The sequence below is a fragment of the Culex quinquefasciatus genome, chromosome 2 (genome assembly GCF_015732765.1).
Source record: "Culex quinquefasciatus strain JHB chromosome 2, VPISU_Cqui_1.0_pri_paternal, whole genome shotgun sequence".
Lineage (NCBI taxonomy): Eukaryota > Metazoa > Arthropoda > Insecta > Diptera > Culicidae > Culex > Culex quinquefasciatus.
In genome coordinates, this window is record NC_051862.1 from 96,062,469 (window position 1) to 96,076,950 (window position 14,482).

At 43.2% G+C, this 14,482-nt stretch overlaps 1 protein-coding gene across 2 annotated transcripts; it reads left to right on the plus strand.

Moving 5' to 3' along the window:
- The first annotated feature begins 3,063 nt into the window (after positions 1-3,063).
- Positions 3,064-13,060, plus strand: LOC6031451 (ceramide synthase). 2 transcript variants are annotated; one of them, XM_001842203.2, is made up of 6 exons: positions 3,064-3,287; positions 4,051-4,545; positions 5,616-6,081; positions 6,142-6,372; positions 6,433-6,531; positions 10,055-13,060. In XM_001842203.2, the coding sequence occupies exons 2-6, from the start codon at positions 4,262-4,264 to the stop codon at positions 10,175-10,177; spliced, it is 1,203 nt and encodes a 400-aa protein (XP_001842255.2). In that variant the 5' UTR covers positions 3,064-3,287; positions 4,051-4,261; the 3' UTR covers positions 10,178-13,060. The 2 variants fall into 2 exon arrangements, with proteins under 2 accessions (XP_001842255.2, XP_038109132.1); XM_038253204.1 differs by lacking the exon at positions 3,064-3,287 and adding an exon at positions 3,367-3,580.
- The last annotated feature ends 1,422 nt before the right edge of the window (positions 13,061-14,482 follow it).

Below are 14,482 nucleotides of genomic sequence, written 5' to 3' on the forward strand. Positions count from 1 at the left end.
GCTTTAGCTGCCGCTGCTGCCCATTTGATTTTTTTCTTGACCGATTTCTTCCGAAGTGCATATACCGCTATCGAGAAATTAAAAGTGCAACATGGCAACAAGTGCAAACTTTCTGTCAAGCTTCTGTGAAGTTTACCATGACAGTTGCGAAAGTTTAACTCCATTTTACCGGCTCACATCTCTCTTTTTAATTTCTCGATACATTTTTAGAAAGGAATCCAAAAGATCTTTTTAACGAGTTTAAAAGTGTTGTCGGATTAGTAAAGGGAGTGTTCTTTTATTACGTAATACAGTTGGAGGAGAGGGGGTGGGTCGGAGGCCGTGTAAGGGAGCGTTCTTTTATTACGTAACGCAAAAAATCGGATTTTAGACCCCCTCCCTCCATTGTAACAAAATTTCCATACAAATTTTAAAAAATTTGTATGAAGCGTATCACGGCCTCCGACCCCTCCCCTCCCCCCCCTACTGCATTACGTATTGTGGTTTCGGAAATAAATCGAATTTTCGCGGCGACTTAGCTGACACTACGCTTCGCAAACTTATCAACTCTAATTCTGAATGTTACAAGTTGTGTTGAACGCGAGGATAAACCTCACTGAAAAAAATATTTTGTCGCTCTGGCACCAAATCGAAACGAGCGATTTCCACTCTCGCCGCACTTTTTCTCTCCGCCTTTTTGTGTCAAGCTTAATAGCATCAGCGCTTGCGTGATGCCGTTGGAGATTTTGGATGATGATGTAGACCATTTCTGCAGGTAAAAATAGTGCATATTTTAATTTGTTTTTCAATAAATAAACACAAAAAGTTGGTTCATCCACCGACATAAATTTTCGTCAATCAAAACAATATGGAGGAATCACAACAAAGTTACCTTACACACGAGTAATACCAAATTTAGCTTGACAGAAAAAGACGGAGAGAAAAAGTGCGACGAAAGTGGAAATTGCTCGATTCAGTTTAGTGCCAGAGCGACAATAATAAAAGAACGCTCCCTTACGCTCTATCGAGAAAGTTGATGTGAAGATTACCATGGCACATTGAAAAAATTAACTCCATGTTGCACGCACACACTCTCACTTTTAATTTCTCGTTACATTTTATTTTTAATTTGTGCGGAAATTTTGTTACGAGAGGGGATAAGGGGGTTACAAAACTTTTTTATTGCGTAACGTAATAAAAGCACGCTCCCTAAGTTCCGCTGCACTCAAAGTCAAAAGTATTGTGAAGGCATACAAAAATCATAATACAAGCGCAACCTGTCAAAGCCTGTTGCGCCACAGGCTGATGTACACGCTTACGACAAACCACTCAATTTTTGTACGGCGCAACCTCGTGCGCAACAGATTTTTTCGCGCAACAGAAGAGATGCGCACTTCGGTTTAGTGATGTGCGGATAATTTCCTTTTTTCAAGTTCACCCTTCGTCACCCTTTAAAAGGGTATCGAAAATGTATTCATTTTGACATACAAAGCAGTTCGTTTTCAGTTAATATTTACTGAAAACTGCACTACTGAAATTTTCAGCTAGTTTTTCGCTGAACTTCAGTAATAATTTGTATAAGGCTTTCTAGTCAGAAATTTACCAACACATTCAAAGTATGTTTACATGACAGCTGGACGTTTGTTTGCATCATGGCTTTCTACCTAAGGTACTCGCGATTGAGTGTGTAGTAGTGCGGTTGTCAAAATCGCTATCTCTGACTCTCTCACTCCACTGACACTGACATTGTTTATGTTTTGGTTTTCCTGGCACGGTTCATTGTTCTTTTGTTATTGTTTTGGTTTTAGTGGCACGGAGTCATGCACTCACACTAATGCAAACCAATATGACGAGTACCTTTGATATACAGCCTTGTGTTTGCATCAGGTTTCCTATCTCTTTCTAGCAAAAAAAAATTGTCAGGCGACTTCTAGCTGGTTTTTTGACTGACTGCCCGATATGTCAGCCAACATACTTCGCAGGGCTGTGACAGCTACAGCTCGATCATTGTTTGCATCAGGACACTGTGACGAGGAGTTCGTCATTTTTGAGTTAAATTATATTTTTTTCACTGGGCCTAGAAAGCCTTATGGAGTAGAGATCCTTAATAGGGAGACTGGTCGAAGTGAATTTGACGTACCCAAACAGACACGAGTTTGACGTATCCAAACGAGCATTTGCCTTTACGCTCAGCAAAACTTATCAGTGTTGCCAAGCTCAAAACATACGTTGCCAGATCGATTTAGCCAGCTTAGACCAGTCTCCCTATTTAGGGTCTCTATTATGGAGCTGTTAAAGTTTGCTGAAATTTCAGCAAGTTTTGATACTGAAAATTTCAGTAGTGCAGATTTCAGTAATTTTAACTGAATACAGTAATGAGAAATTGGTGTGTACCCTTTTGAAAAGGGTGACGACGGGTGTACTTGATAACAGGATAGAAATTATCCTTTTTTTGTGGAAAATAAGGATAGAAAGTACCCTTTTGAGGGATAAGTCTGATTTTGAGTGCGTATTTCTACACTGATAATCAACATTACACACTGTTCAGTTCACTTTTACACACTTGTATGGGATTTTTCAGTTCAAGTATGATTACACGAAAGTGTGTAATCATACTTGAACTGAAAAATCCCATACAAGTGTGTAAAAGTGATGGCCTATCTACAATCACTTAACTTAGAAAATTTCACTTAGCTTAGGAGTTTGAATCAATGGAAATGAATCTGATCTTCTACAATGAAAAGGAATAAAATTAGAAACGTATGACGTATGGTTTGGAAAATTTCAAAATCTACGGTTAGTTGACGTTTCCATATCAAAGGTAAACAAACAACTGCATAGCAACGTATATCAGCCCAGCAAATTTTCTAAGTTGATTGTGGATGACGGCCGTAAGTTGTGTACATTTTCTAAGTTTTACTTTACTTAACTATTCTAAGCTAAGTGATTGTAGATAGGCCATGAACTGAAAAAAGTGTAATGCTGTTTACCAGTGTATTTCCATGTAATGATCCCCCTTAATTTTCCCACCGTACGCCCATGCCCCATCGAAATGTCATATTCGCACGAAAGGCAAAAGGCCTTTTCATCAGTTTGGGCTTGTTGCTTTGGTTGGCCCGTCAGTCAGTCGAAATTAGATCACTCCTTGCTCGTGAGTAGGTGGAGCAAATAAAAAAAAGTCGCTTTGCTGTGACAGAATATTGTGTGTCCTGCGTGTGTATTTAATCGGAATTAATCTTCTTGTGGAAGAAACGACGGCTGCACTAACTGCGCAAAATGTTTTGAACGCAAATCTTGATAACTCTCGGGTGAGTGGATTGAAGGTTTTTGCGGGCTACCTCTGGTTTCGTGGTTCCGCGGAAGTTTTTGGAACGGGTTGACGGGCCTCCGCGGGTTGCTACGTTGCGTAACATATTGCTGCATATTGTTTTGCTTGTTGGTCGTCTGCGAACGAAGGACTTTCTAAATTGCTGACCCGCCGTGTGCGTGGTGGATGAATGTCTTCTTGGCAGGGGTGGGTGCCGAGTTAGGTCTTGCTGCGGTTGTGCAATTTTATGACCAAAGTAAGGTGGATTGAATCAGTCGTGACCCGAATTCAATGGTAGGTAGTAGCGAAGGAAATGTTTATCACTAAGCAAACATCAATAGTGAAGATAAACAGAAGAAAGAACAGTAAAGCATTGATAGAAAGACAATGATTTCTGTCCAATCTAGTTGGCAAATAGCATGTCAGTGGAACTCTTTGAATCAAGTCAAAAAGGACGTTTGGATAAACACAGGTTTGATCAACAATAATTAAACTTAGAATTTTTACTTGTTCAATCTACTTGCATTTCAAAAAGAACAGGACATTTTCAAAGTCTGTTTCTTGATGTCCAAAGCGTAATAGCTATGAGACTAGCGATAATCTGTGTAATCCGGATATTTTACTGAACAGCATCACGTCATACCTGTACTAACTCTCCGCAAATACTTGTCCCATACACAGTGCATTAGCACCTTATATAATATATAACTAGAACTGAAGCGCTAACCTGTTGTCGTTTTTTTTTCTTTTTTTTTCTTCACCAGACTAAAAACGATGAGTATGCACAAGTAAAAGATAAGCTACAGCACAGTGATCGCATGAACGAACAAAACACGTTGCACCATCATCTATTGCTGCTGCTGACGGCGTGATTCAACGATTAAACAGAGACACTCCAGTGCATTCAGCCAGTGTGCAGTGCACCCCCAAAGGCACTTGCAAATTTATTAGTGCACGCGAGACAACCGTTCAGCCATGACCGGCGGAGGCGCCACGCACAAAACCGACCCCCGGGGTTGCCTGTTCCAGCTGCTGTACTCGCTGGGGTCGTTTGGCCTGGCCTGTGCCAGCCTTTGGGAGCTCAACCCATCGGACCGGATCAGCATCCAGAAGGGGTCGCTGCTGATCGCGCTCGGCTTCGTGTACTTTGTGGCGCTCACCGATTTTCTCAACAAGCTGATTCTGCGCACCAGCATCGGGCTGAGCTTCGTGAAAAAGTACCGGCTCAGGATCTCCGACGTGCTGGATATCACCAACAAGTGAGTGAACGGTTGTTGGTTTATTTTTGTCTTATTTTTTCTCTAGATGGTAGCAGTACTTCTACAAACCGGCTTTGTAGCTCAGGCTTGGGCCACTCATTACCGAAGAAGGAGATTTGACATCTGAAGAACAATAGGGCCATCAGCAAAGATTGGTTATCCGGGGTGCTTTTGAATATGGAGGAGAGATCCGGCAGATCCCCGAGCCGTGTCATGAGTACAACATGCCCACACATTACATCTACATCGATTTCCAAGCAGCTGACGATACAATAGACCGCGAACAGCTATGGCAGATTAGGCAAGAGAACGGATTTCCGGACAAACTGACTCGGCTGATCAATACACGCTTGACGTGTCATGTGTGAGTGTCAGAAGAATTAGGTGAGCCCTTCCTATGTCCTGTTTAACCTCGGTTAGGCGGGAGTTGTGCAAAAAGCGGGTATCGACACGAGAGGCACGTTTTGCAACCGATCAGGTCAACTACTTGCTCATGCCGACGACATTGTAATAATTGCGAGAGACCTATAGACGAAGTACATGGTTGGTAAACGTCTCAAGTTGTGGATGGTGATATGTTAGAGGAGGTGAGTGAGTTCGTGTACTTGGAATCGCCGGTTACCAGTCAACAAAAACATCAGCAAAGATATGCAGATTCGTATCCACGTTGTAAATCGGAAAGTGGATTACTGGAAACCTTGACATCTTAACGAGTGCTACACCTCACTGAAGCATTGGAGCAGACTCTGTACAAGATACTGATTAGACCGGTTGTTCTCTCTGGCAACGAAGCCTGGACGCTGCGGTAAGAGGGCGAACGAGCCCTTTGAGTTTTCGAATGGATCTACGGTAGAGTATTTACAACTCAGAACGGTTGATGACAAAGGTTAATTCTAAATTACTTTTTCAAAATAACCAATTCGCCATAGGTTCCCTATGTACATAGGGCCTTTTGAAAAAGTAAGCGAGAATTTAGGTTGATTTGAACGGCGTGACCCGTAGCGTTTTGCTTCCTTACAAATAGTCAACTAAGCGAAACTAATGCCCCGATCTTTCCTCTCTTCCCCCAGAATCGTATCGGCAGTGCAGGCAATGTTCTCCTGCCTGGCCGGCTTTTTCGTGTGCCGATGGTCTTGTCCGCGCAACTTCCTGCAAGCGTCACACTTCCTGTCCGAGTCATACGCCTGGTTCGCGGCCTCGTACTTTTTCTACGATATCTGGTCCATGTACAAGGTGTACGCCGCGGAAGCGTCCAACAAAATTCTGGCCACGCTCGGACTGGGTGCGACCAATGCAAACGGGGCGGCGGCTGCGGCCAAACGAAGCAAGGTGGAGGGCGATAGTGGTGCGGCGGCGGTAGTGAATGGCGGGGCGGGAGGTGCCTTGGATGAAATTCCCAGCATTAGCAACGGCTCGCTGTCGATTCTGCTTGCGAGCAAGCTGGGAACGCCGAGCTTTTTGCGCTATCTGATCACCCACAAGCTGATGGTCTTCCACCATCTGTTCATCGGTTCGTACGGTTTGATGGTCATCTCGGTGAGCGCGAGGGTTGTTGGGTTAGGGTAACCAGGTTTTTGAAACTCTCTATTGTTTCAGTTTCTGCGAGGTGGGCTGGGCGATTGCGTGTTCAGCTTCATGTACATGATGGAGCTGTCGACTCCGTTTGTATCATTCCGAGGCATTCTGAGCATCATGGGGCTGAAGGAAAGCAAAATGTACGTCATTAACGGACTGGTTATGCTTTTTACGTTTTTCTGGTGCCGGGTGTTTCTGATGCCGTACGTCTGCTACTATTACAGCCAGGTCGTAAACTTGCCGTTCTTTGAGGTAGTATAGTGAGATGGTTGAACCTAGACGGTGATAATGAGTGTTGTTCCTTTTTTGTAGGCTTTCTGGCGATTGCCGCGAGGATGTAAAATCAGTATCTTGGCGCTGTTTCTGCCGCAGCTGTACTGGTTCCGACTAATGTTGAGAGGCGCTATTAAGGTAAGCGTTTGAAGATATTGTCAGGCCTAAAATAGCGACGCAAAAAGCAAATCATGTAACAGTCATGCCATTCCGGAAGAGTAGTTGGAAGCTATGCAAGGGCTAGCACCGTCTAATATTCGAGACTGAGATAAGCTGTATTAGCATATTAAAAATTTGATACAAATTATACTTTCCCATAATTTCGTTGCCGTCAGCGAGTATGGATTGGAAGCACACGCACTCAAATAAACTAAAAAAAATCAACCAACCAATCAACCTCGGGACGGTGTCGAACCAGGCACTGATTCTGTGAGCGTAGTGGAAAATGTAAACACCTCTTTTCCACTCGCTACCAAACTTAAAATCTGGAGCAACATTTGAAAAGGGCGGATAAGCATTTCAACAGCCAGAACTATTTTGCAAATTCCGAGCCAACAGGTATCTATTTTACAAAAACCGCAGAGTTAAAAGGTAGCTGAGAAAGCCAGCTTTCATTTAACATTTAGACTTTTGGGAAAAAGTCACATGTTGGCTTGGAATTTGTAAAATAGTTTCAGCTGTCAAAATGCTTATCCGCCCTTGTCTCGTGTTGGTCCAGAAATGTATATTTTAATTACTCTGATAGTTCACAATTTCAATAAAAGTTAAATATTCGGTGTCTTTTCGCAGCTTACCTGTACAGCTGCGTCTTTGCTCCCGTTTGCTCAGATGGTTTTTTTTTATGCTGATTGATTGCCAAGCGACAGCACGGGCACCTGTCAAAACAATAACAAAACAACGCGCTTAAAACGAGGGGCTTGCTTTGGCGCCGTACGAGTTACGCGATCCGTCACAACACCATCTTTAAGGCTAGTATGCAGATCGGAAGGAAAGGGGTCAAGAAACAGCTTTACGAACAGCAGAACAAAGGAGAGGGAGCGATTTATTGGGGCTTTTCTTCACCCTCTCTGACTTGCTTGCGCTGCCGCTGTTGCCCATTTGATTTTGACATAGGACTATGTCTTTACTTACTATATTGGGGGGCCAGTTCAGAAATTCGATCCAAAGCGTCACTTTTATGCGTTAAAAAAGGGGACATTTTGAACGCTTATATCTTTATTCCCTGTGAATCAATCCAGATGGTTGGACCACCAATCGAAAGAGGAAGATTTCAGCTATTGTTTAACTACATAGATAGTCTGACTAAACATAGTTAAAGCACTTAAAACATGCAATCAAAATGAGTAATTTTTCAGTACAAATCGGACAGATGACCAATCAGAGCGAGCGTATGCATTCGAGACCGCGCCCCTTTTGTGCCGTTCTCCGGCTGTGCCGCTATTTAAGCAGAATATTTCGCAAAAGCAAGTCACTTTGGAACGAGCACTCGAACTGTGCACGTCGGGCCGGCGCGGAGCAGCAGCAGCAGCGGCCAATAGAAGAAGAGGACCAGCAACCAGAAGGAAGAACCACCGGTAGCAGAAGGAGGAAATTCGAGCGAAGCGGACGGCGTGAAGTCGCTATGATGCGGCGGTTCTCATGAAAAATGGCCAATTCGACAGTGGTGGCCACAACCTGGAGTGGCTGGTGCCCTCAAAGAAGGTTCCTCCGGGGCCTGGGGGGACATTTACAGAAACATACGAGTTGTGGCAATATGAGTATCAAAATTCATGGTTTTTGATACTGAACATGATAATGGCCATTTCGACAGTAGTGGCCACAACCTGGAGTGGCCGGTGCCCTCAAAGAAGGTTCCCCGGGGCTTGGGGGACATTTACAGAAACATACGAGTTGTGGCAATATGGGTATCAAAATTCATGGTTTTGATACTGAACATAATAATGGCCATTTCGACAGTAGTGGCCACAACCTGGAGTGGCCGGTGCCCTCAAAGAAGGTTCCCCCGGGGCCTGGGGGGACCTTTACAGAAACATACGAGTTGTGGCAATATGGGTATCAAAATTCATGGTTTTTTATACTGAACATAATAATGGCCATTTCGACAGTAGTGGCCACAACCTGGAGTGGCTGGTGCCCTCAAAGAAGGTTCCTCCGGGGCCTGGGGGGACATTTACAGAAACATACGAGTTGTGGCAATATGGGTATCAAAATTCATGGTTTTTGATACTGAACATGATAATGGCCATTTCGACAGTAGAGGCCACAACCTGGAGTGGCCGGTGCCCTCAAAGAAGGTTCCCCCGGGGCCTGGGGGGACATTTACAGAAACATACGAGTTGTGGCAATATGGGTATCAAAATTCATGGTTTTTGATACTGAACATGATAATGGCCATTTCGACAGTAGAGGCCACAACCTGGAGTGGCCGGTGCCCTCAAAGAAGGTTCCCCCGGGGCCTGGGGGGACATTTACAGAAACATACGAGTTGTGGCAATATGGGTATCAAAATTCATGGTTTTTGATACTGAACATAATAATGGCCATTTCGACAGTAGTGGCCACAACCTGGAGTGGCCGGTGCCCTAAAAGGAGGTTCCCCCGGGGCCTGGGGGACATTTACAGAAACATACGAGTTGTGGCAATATGGGTATCAAAATTCATGGTTTTTGACACTGAACATAATAATGGCCATTTCGACAGTAGTGGCCACAACCTGGAGTGGCCGGTGCCCTCAAAGAAGGTTCCCCCGGGGCCTGGGGGGACATTTACAGAAACATACGAGTTGTGGCAATATGGGTATCAAAATTCATGGTTTTTGATACTGAACATAATAATGGCCATTTCGACAGTAGTGGCCACAACCTGGAGTGGCCGGTGCCCTCAAAGAAGGTTCCTCTGGGGCCTGGGGGGACATTTACAGAAACATACGAGTTGTGGCAATATGGGTATCAAAATTCATGGTTTTTGATACTGAACATAATGGCCATTTCGACAGTAGTGGCCACAACCTGGAGTGGCCGGTGCCCTTAAAGCAGGTTCCCCCGGGGCCCGGAGGCCTTTTTACAGAACCATACGAGTTGTGGCATATTGGTATCAAAATTCATGGTTTTTGATACTGTACATGAAAATTGACATTCCGACAGTAGTGGCCACAACCTTGAGTGACCGGTGATCTCAAAGCAGGTTTCCCCGGGGCCCGGAGGGTCTTTAACAGAACCATACGAGTTGTGGCAATATGGATATCAAAATTCATGGAGTTGCCGGTGCCCTCATAGAAGGTTCACCTTGGGAGAACATTTATGACAATTTTGCCGACAAATCTATGAAACAAAATAAAGTAATCTTAATTCAGATTTCACTAGCAATCCAAAAACACATTCAAACTGTTTGGTCCTATGTCTTTCGGTTATGTCTCTGACATACCATCTTGAACTTTTTTTCTTGACCGGTTCCTTCCGAGGTGCGTATACCGCTTTAAGCCGATTTTGCTGTTTGTTTTATTTCGATTCTCAACGGAAAGCGAGATGTGTAAGATGACGTCAAATACGGCGCCTAAATAATTAAACCAACAATAGAGAATATGAGCTTGTTAGCCTAACTTCCTCAAATATTGACATGTAACTAGATCTGTAGAAGTACATGACTCGTTTTTGCATTCCAGGTTTTCGGCAAGAAGAAATCACCCACCAATGGCTCGCTGGGCAACGACGCGGCAACCAACGCGAACAACAATGGCATCAAGCCATCCCAATCCAAAGATAGAGAGATAAGATCGCTGATGTAAGAGAAAACAAAACAAAAAGTTACTGTAAGCCCTATTTCATTCCTTCCGATTTTTGGGATTTTCTGTTTTGCTGTCACATGTTTTATGTGCTGTGTCTATAGGGAATAATCATGGTGGCTTCGGTGGTCGTTTGTGTAACAAAATCTGGAATTCATCCCCGAACGACCACCTGTAACGGTAGTGGAGTGTAAACGTTGGTTTTGTCCGGTAGAATTAGTATTATAGTGTTATTTAGTCCTCATTAGCTTCCTTTTTGCGTTGACTAGTCAATACATAGATGTTTAAGCACATTTGCGTGCAGCTACAACCCTTCCAATGACGCAGGTGTGCCAACAACAAAGTAAAACGAAACAAAAGGCTATAACTTTGCCGCTAGTCGCTCGCGAGGACGTTCCACTTAAGAGTAATAATTTTGATGAGGCATTTTCTTTTCTTCTACCTGTCCTTTTCCATAATTTTCCTTTACACAGCTATATAGAAATTTTGGGGCAGAAACGCATTTTATCTTGCCAATGCAAAACTAATACAATGCAATAGGTGATAGATTTCTTACGCCAACTGAGACAGAGCAGCTTATAATCAAACCGAAGACATTTGTAATACACAGACACACAAACACGTAGAGCGCAGTAACGAATCCGATGTTGCTAGATTGTTTAATGTTGATGTTACAAACCAGAGCACGCTCAGCAGCATATAGTTGGCTTTACGGTATATTAAAAACGATGCTATCTAGGTCAAAATAATCCTGAATATGAAAATATCAATGTCAAAGGAGCTTTCATTTTTTAGAAAATATACACATTTACAAGAATGTTTGGATATATTTTAACCTCCAAGTGTGCAACCAAAGAGACATTGTACAGATTGGATCGAACAAGCTGAACAAAAGAATAATCAAAACCCATCAGTACTATACACATTGGTTCTCGTGTTAAACCTTTAACACAGACAAACAGACATGAAAGTCGAGGTCACTAACTTGTCCCAAAAATGTAACGGTTATTTTTCAAAAATCTAAAAGCATGGTTAATACCTTTCGGATTCACCGCCAGAGGCGCCCTTGTGCTCATCAACAGGTTTTTCAAATGACAGCTTTGACCTTTCATTTTTATTTTGTTTTTTGTCGACAACACGTGGCTCGAAGTCGTGTTTTGGAGTAGGGTCGATGGTTCCATCGATGCAGTTCTTTAATAATCGCTTCAAAAGCGGAACATGCCACCTACTGCACAGCCACGATCTTTTCGGCGCGTTTGTTGCCAAGTTTGTGTTGACTTGGTGGAAGACCCCACTCGTCTATCGGTGGATAGAATGGCCAACGCTTTGAAAAAAAATGACGCTGTTTATGTCGCGACCATCAACACTGCAGTATTCTGGACCAGGTCGTGTCAAATAAAATCACGAGTAAACCCAATGCGTACAGGGAGTTGGCCATTCTACCCACTGATAGACGGGTGGGGTCTTCCACCAAGTCAACACAAACGTTGCAACAAACGCGCCGAAAAGATCGTGGCTGGGCAGTAAAGGGCCTGTTCCACTTTTGCAGCGATTATTAAAGAGAGTGCACCGATGGAACCTCGGATGGAACCATCTGCCCAGGCAAACCAGCACTCCGCATAAAAAAGCGCAGCTTCTTCCACCGGGGCAACAGGTTCTGAAAGCGGCCGGACGGAACCACCTCGTGGTTCTATTCATTCCGCGGAATCAAGTGCATGGTCTCCGTAATGATCGATCCGGCTCCAAATCATGACTTCGAGCTGGGTGGAGTCTTCCACCGCCAACCTACTCCGACCCAACGTTTTTTTAGCTAGGAACCGATTAATGACTAATTCTTCTACTCCTCCTTTACAACCGGCAGGAGAAGATGTTTTGGCGACTGTTTTGTTGTTGTCAGCTGCACGGCACTCGCTGGCATTGTGAGACTGTACTTGGCCGGAAGAAATAAACTGTCCTTTCAGCCTCGATTTTCTTTTGGTCGTCTGAACAGTGACATGTGGAATTTCCGTCGAAACGGAACGTCTTCTTTCTTGTTTCGAAAGCAAACCATTTTTCTTTAAAATGCCTTTTCAACGTTTTGTTGTGATTGCCTTTGATGCACGCTTTTGGTTATCTGTCATGATTACTCATACATACATACACATGTCCAGCTGACATTTGGGAGAGGGAGATTCTAGGAATCGTAGATAGATGTCGTTAGTGAGCAAACCAAATTCAAATTTAAACTGGTCCCACTTTTTGAACAAAAATTTGTTCTAACTTTCATGTCTGTTTGTCTGTGCCTTTAATACAAATTAATTTCAATGCAACTAAGGTATAGGCATACACGTTGATAGATTCCACCCGAACGCAGTGCGAATTGAACCCAAACCCAATCGATTATATACCACATACTATTATTAATAGTGTTTAACTAACCTGTACACCAAAACACTGCTTTCGCCGTTCAACGCTGTCAAGAGAAACAAATTTTACCACCTAGCAGCAGCACTGCACTGAATTTGTGAGTGCAAACAACAACAACAATAACAAACAAAGAGATATAATCACACCCTTTTTAAAGAAAACAATATACAGTGTGTATTCGTTGTACTATGCATGTGAACTACTGGATTGACCACCGAGGTGCAGAAACAGGAAGAAACCACCAGAGGAAGACTTTGAGGCGGTCGGGTGTGCAGTTGGGAATGATTCTCTGAGAAATATAGTATGCAATCGACATTTAATGTTATCGATTAGAAAATGTTTAGAAGATAGTATATTTTTTGGATAACCTTGTACGTTTATTGGGCAAACATTTACAAAATAAACTCGTGGGGGTAGTGAATGAAGGAAAGGAAAAACAATGTCGTAATGTTGTAAAGAAATAAATTTACTTGAAATGAGTTTTTTTGCGTTTTATTGCATCCGAAAAGTATCCTTTTCTTTTTTTTAAAGAATAGTTTACAGAGCGGATTCGCTGATTTGAATGGAACTGCATTCGAATGAGCGAATCCAAATTCGCTAATTGGAACCACTGACAGCTGTCAAAAGCTTAAAACCACTTGTTCGGAAATTGTCGACCAATGTTGTTGAAACGTCAACATCAGTATGACAACTGGTTTTGACGGTTGAGTGCTTTTAAATTCGAATACGTTCGAATTAGCGGACATTCGAAGAAGCGAAATTTGTATTAAGGAATCCGCTCTGTACATTCAACTTTACTGAGCAAAACTCCCACAAAGGGGGCCAAGAAACAGCAATTTGAAATTTTTCTTGACCGGTTTTTTTCCGAAAGCGGTGTATGCACTTCGGAAGAAATCGCGACATACGGGTTCTCGCTTGCAAAAACTGTTTGGTCACTGGTTCGTTTGACATTTTTAAGTGATGAAGTGTCCTAGGTTTTCCGTGTCTTGCTCCGTGTGCACTCTTATGTTTACTGATGGCCTTCCACCCGTCCGCCCGCTAGCCATCGATCCGTTCTGTCTGTCCGCACGACTCGCAATAAACACATCCGATCCTATCGATTAACCACCACGCGCTCTTCTGTCATAACACGCTCTCATGAGTTGCATACAAGGTATGGTGCAAGCGCGTCATGCGCATGCAAGTTAGACTTGCGTCGCATACAGGGGGTAGCGAAGAAGCCGCCATCTTGGAAGTTCAGATAACAAACACTCAGAATCAGTATTATTCATATTACTTTGGTAACACGAAGTGTGTTATCCTGGTTGAACTCAAAAGTCCCATGCAAATGTGTAAAAGCAAACTGGAAAATGTGTAATGCTGATTCTGAGTGTACGGGCGCACTGTTTTGTCGACCAAAAGAAAAAAAGCAAAAAAAGGTAAACAGAAAAATCACTTTTTTTTCAGCCAATATTGGGATGGAATCTACAAGAATATGATAGAATTTGCCATCAGCAACACAATTCACGTGTTTTTTTTTCAGGAATTTATCGTTTAAATTGCGGAAAATTTGAAAATCAAAAACCCAAACAATGATTTGTTATGGGCTACCATTTGACAGCTAGTGCTTTTGTTGTGGGCTCTCATTTGACAACCGTGCTAATGTCGACTGTTGTCAGTTTGCTTTGGTCGGAATAGGGTTGCCATCCCCCCGGTCGCATAGGACCCTACAAGTGTGTACCACCGACGAACTGACGTGCCACGCGCCGCTTTCTTCCCTCACTTCACGAGCTCTCTTCTCTCGCTTCGCGCCAATGTTTACATGCAATGTATTGTTGAAGTCAGCATAAACTGACACATGCTTTCGCCGAAACGAACAGCGGGCTCTAAAAACGTTCTGAGCGCATACTTTTTTGAAACGAC

Bases quoted from the DNA above. Each gene is read 5' to 3' on its own strand.
- LOC6031451 (XM_001842203.2), top strand. From the start codon at position 4,262: ATGACCGGCGGAGGCGCCACGCACAAAACCGACCCCCGGGGTTGCCTG. The intron at 6,082-6,141 runs GTGAGCGCGAGG...CTATTGTTTCAG, and splicing joins ACGGTTTGATGGTCATCTCG to TTTCTGCGAGGTGGGCTGGG. The intron at 6,532-10,054 runs GTAAGCGTTTGA...TTTGCATTCCAG, and splicing joins TGTTGAGAGGCGCTATTAAG to GTTTTCGGCAAGAAGAAATC.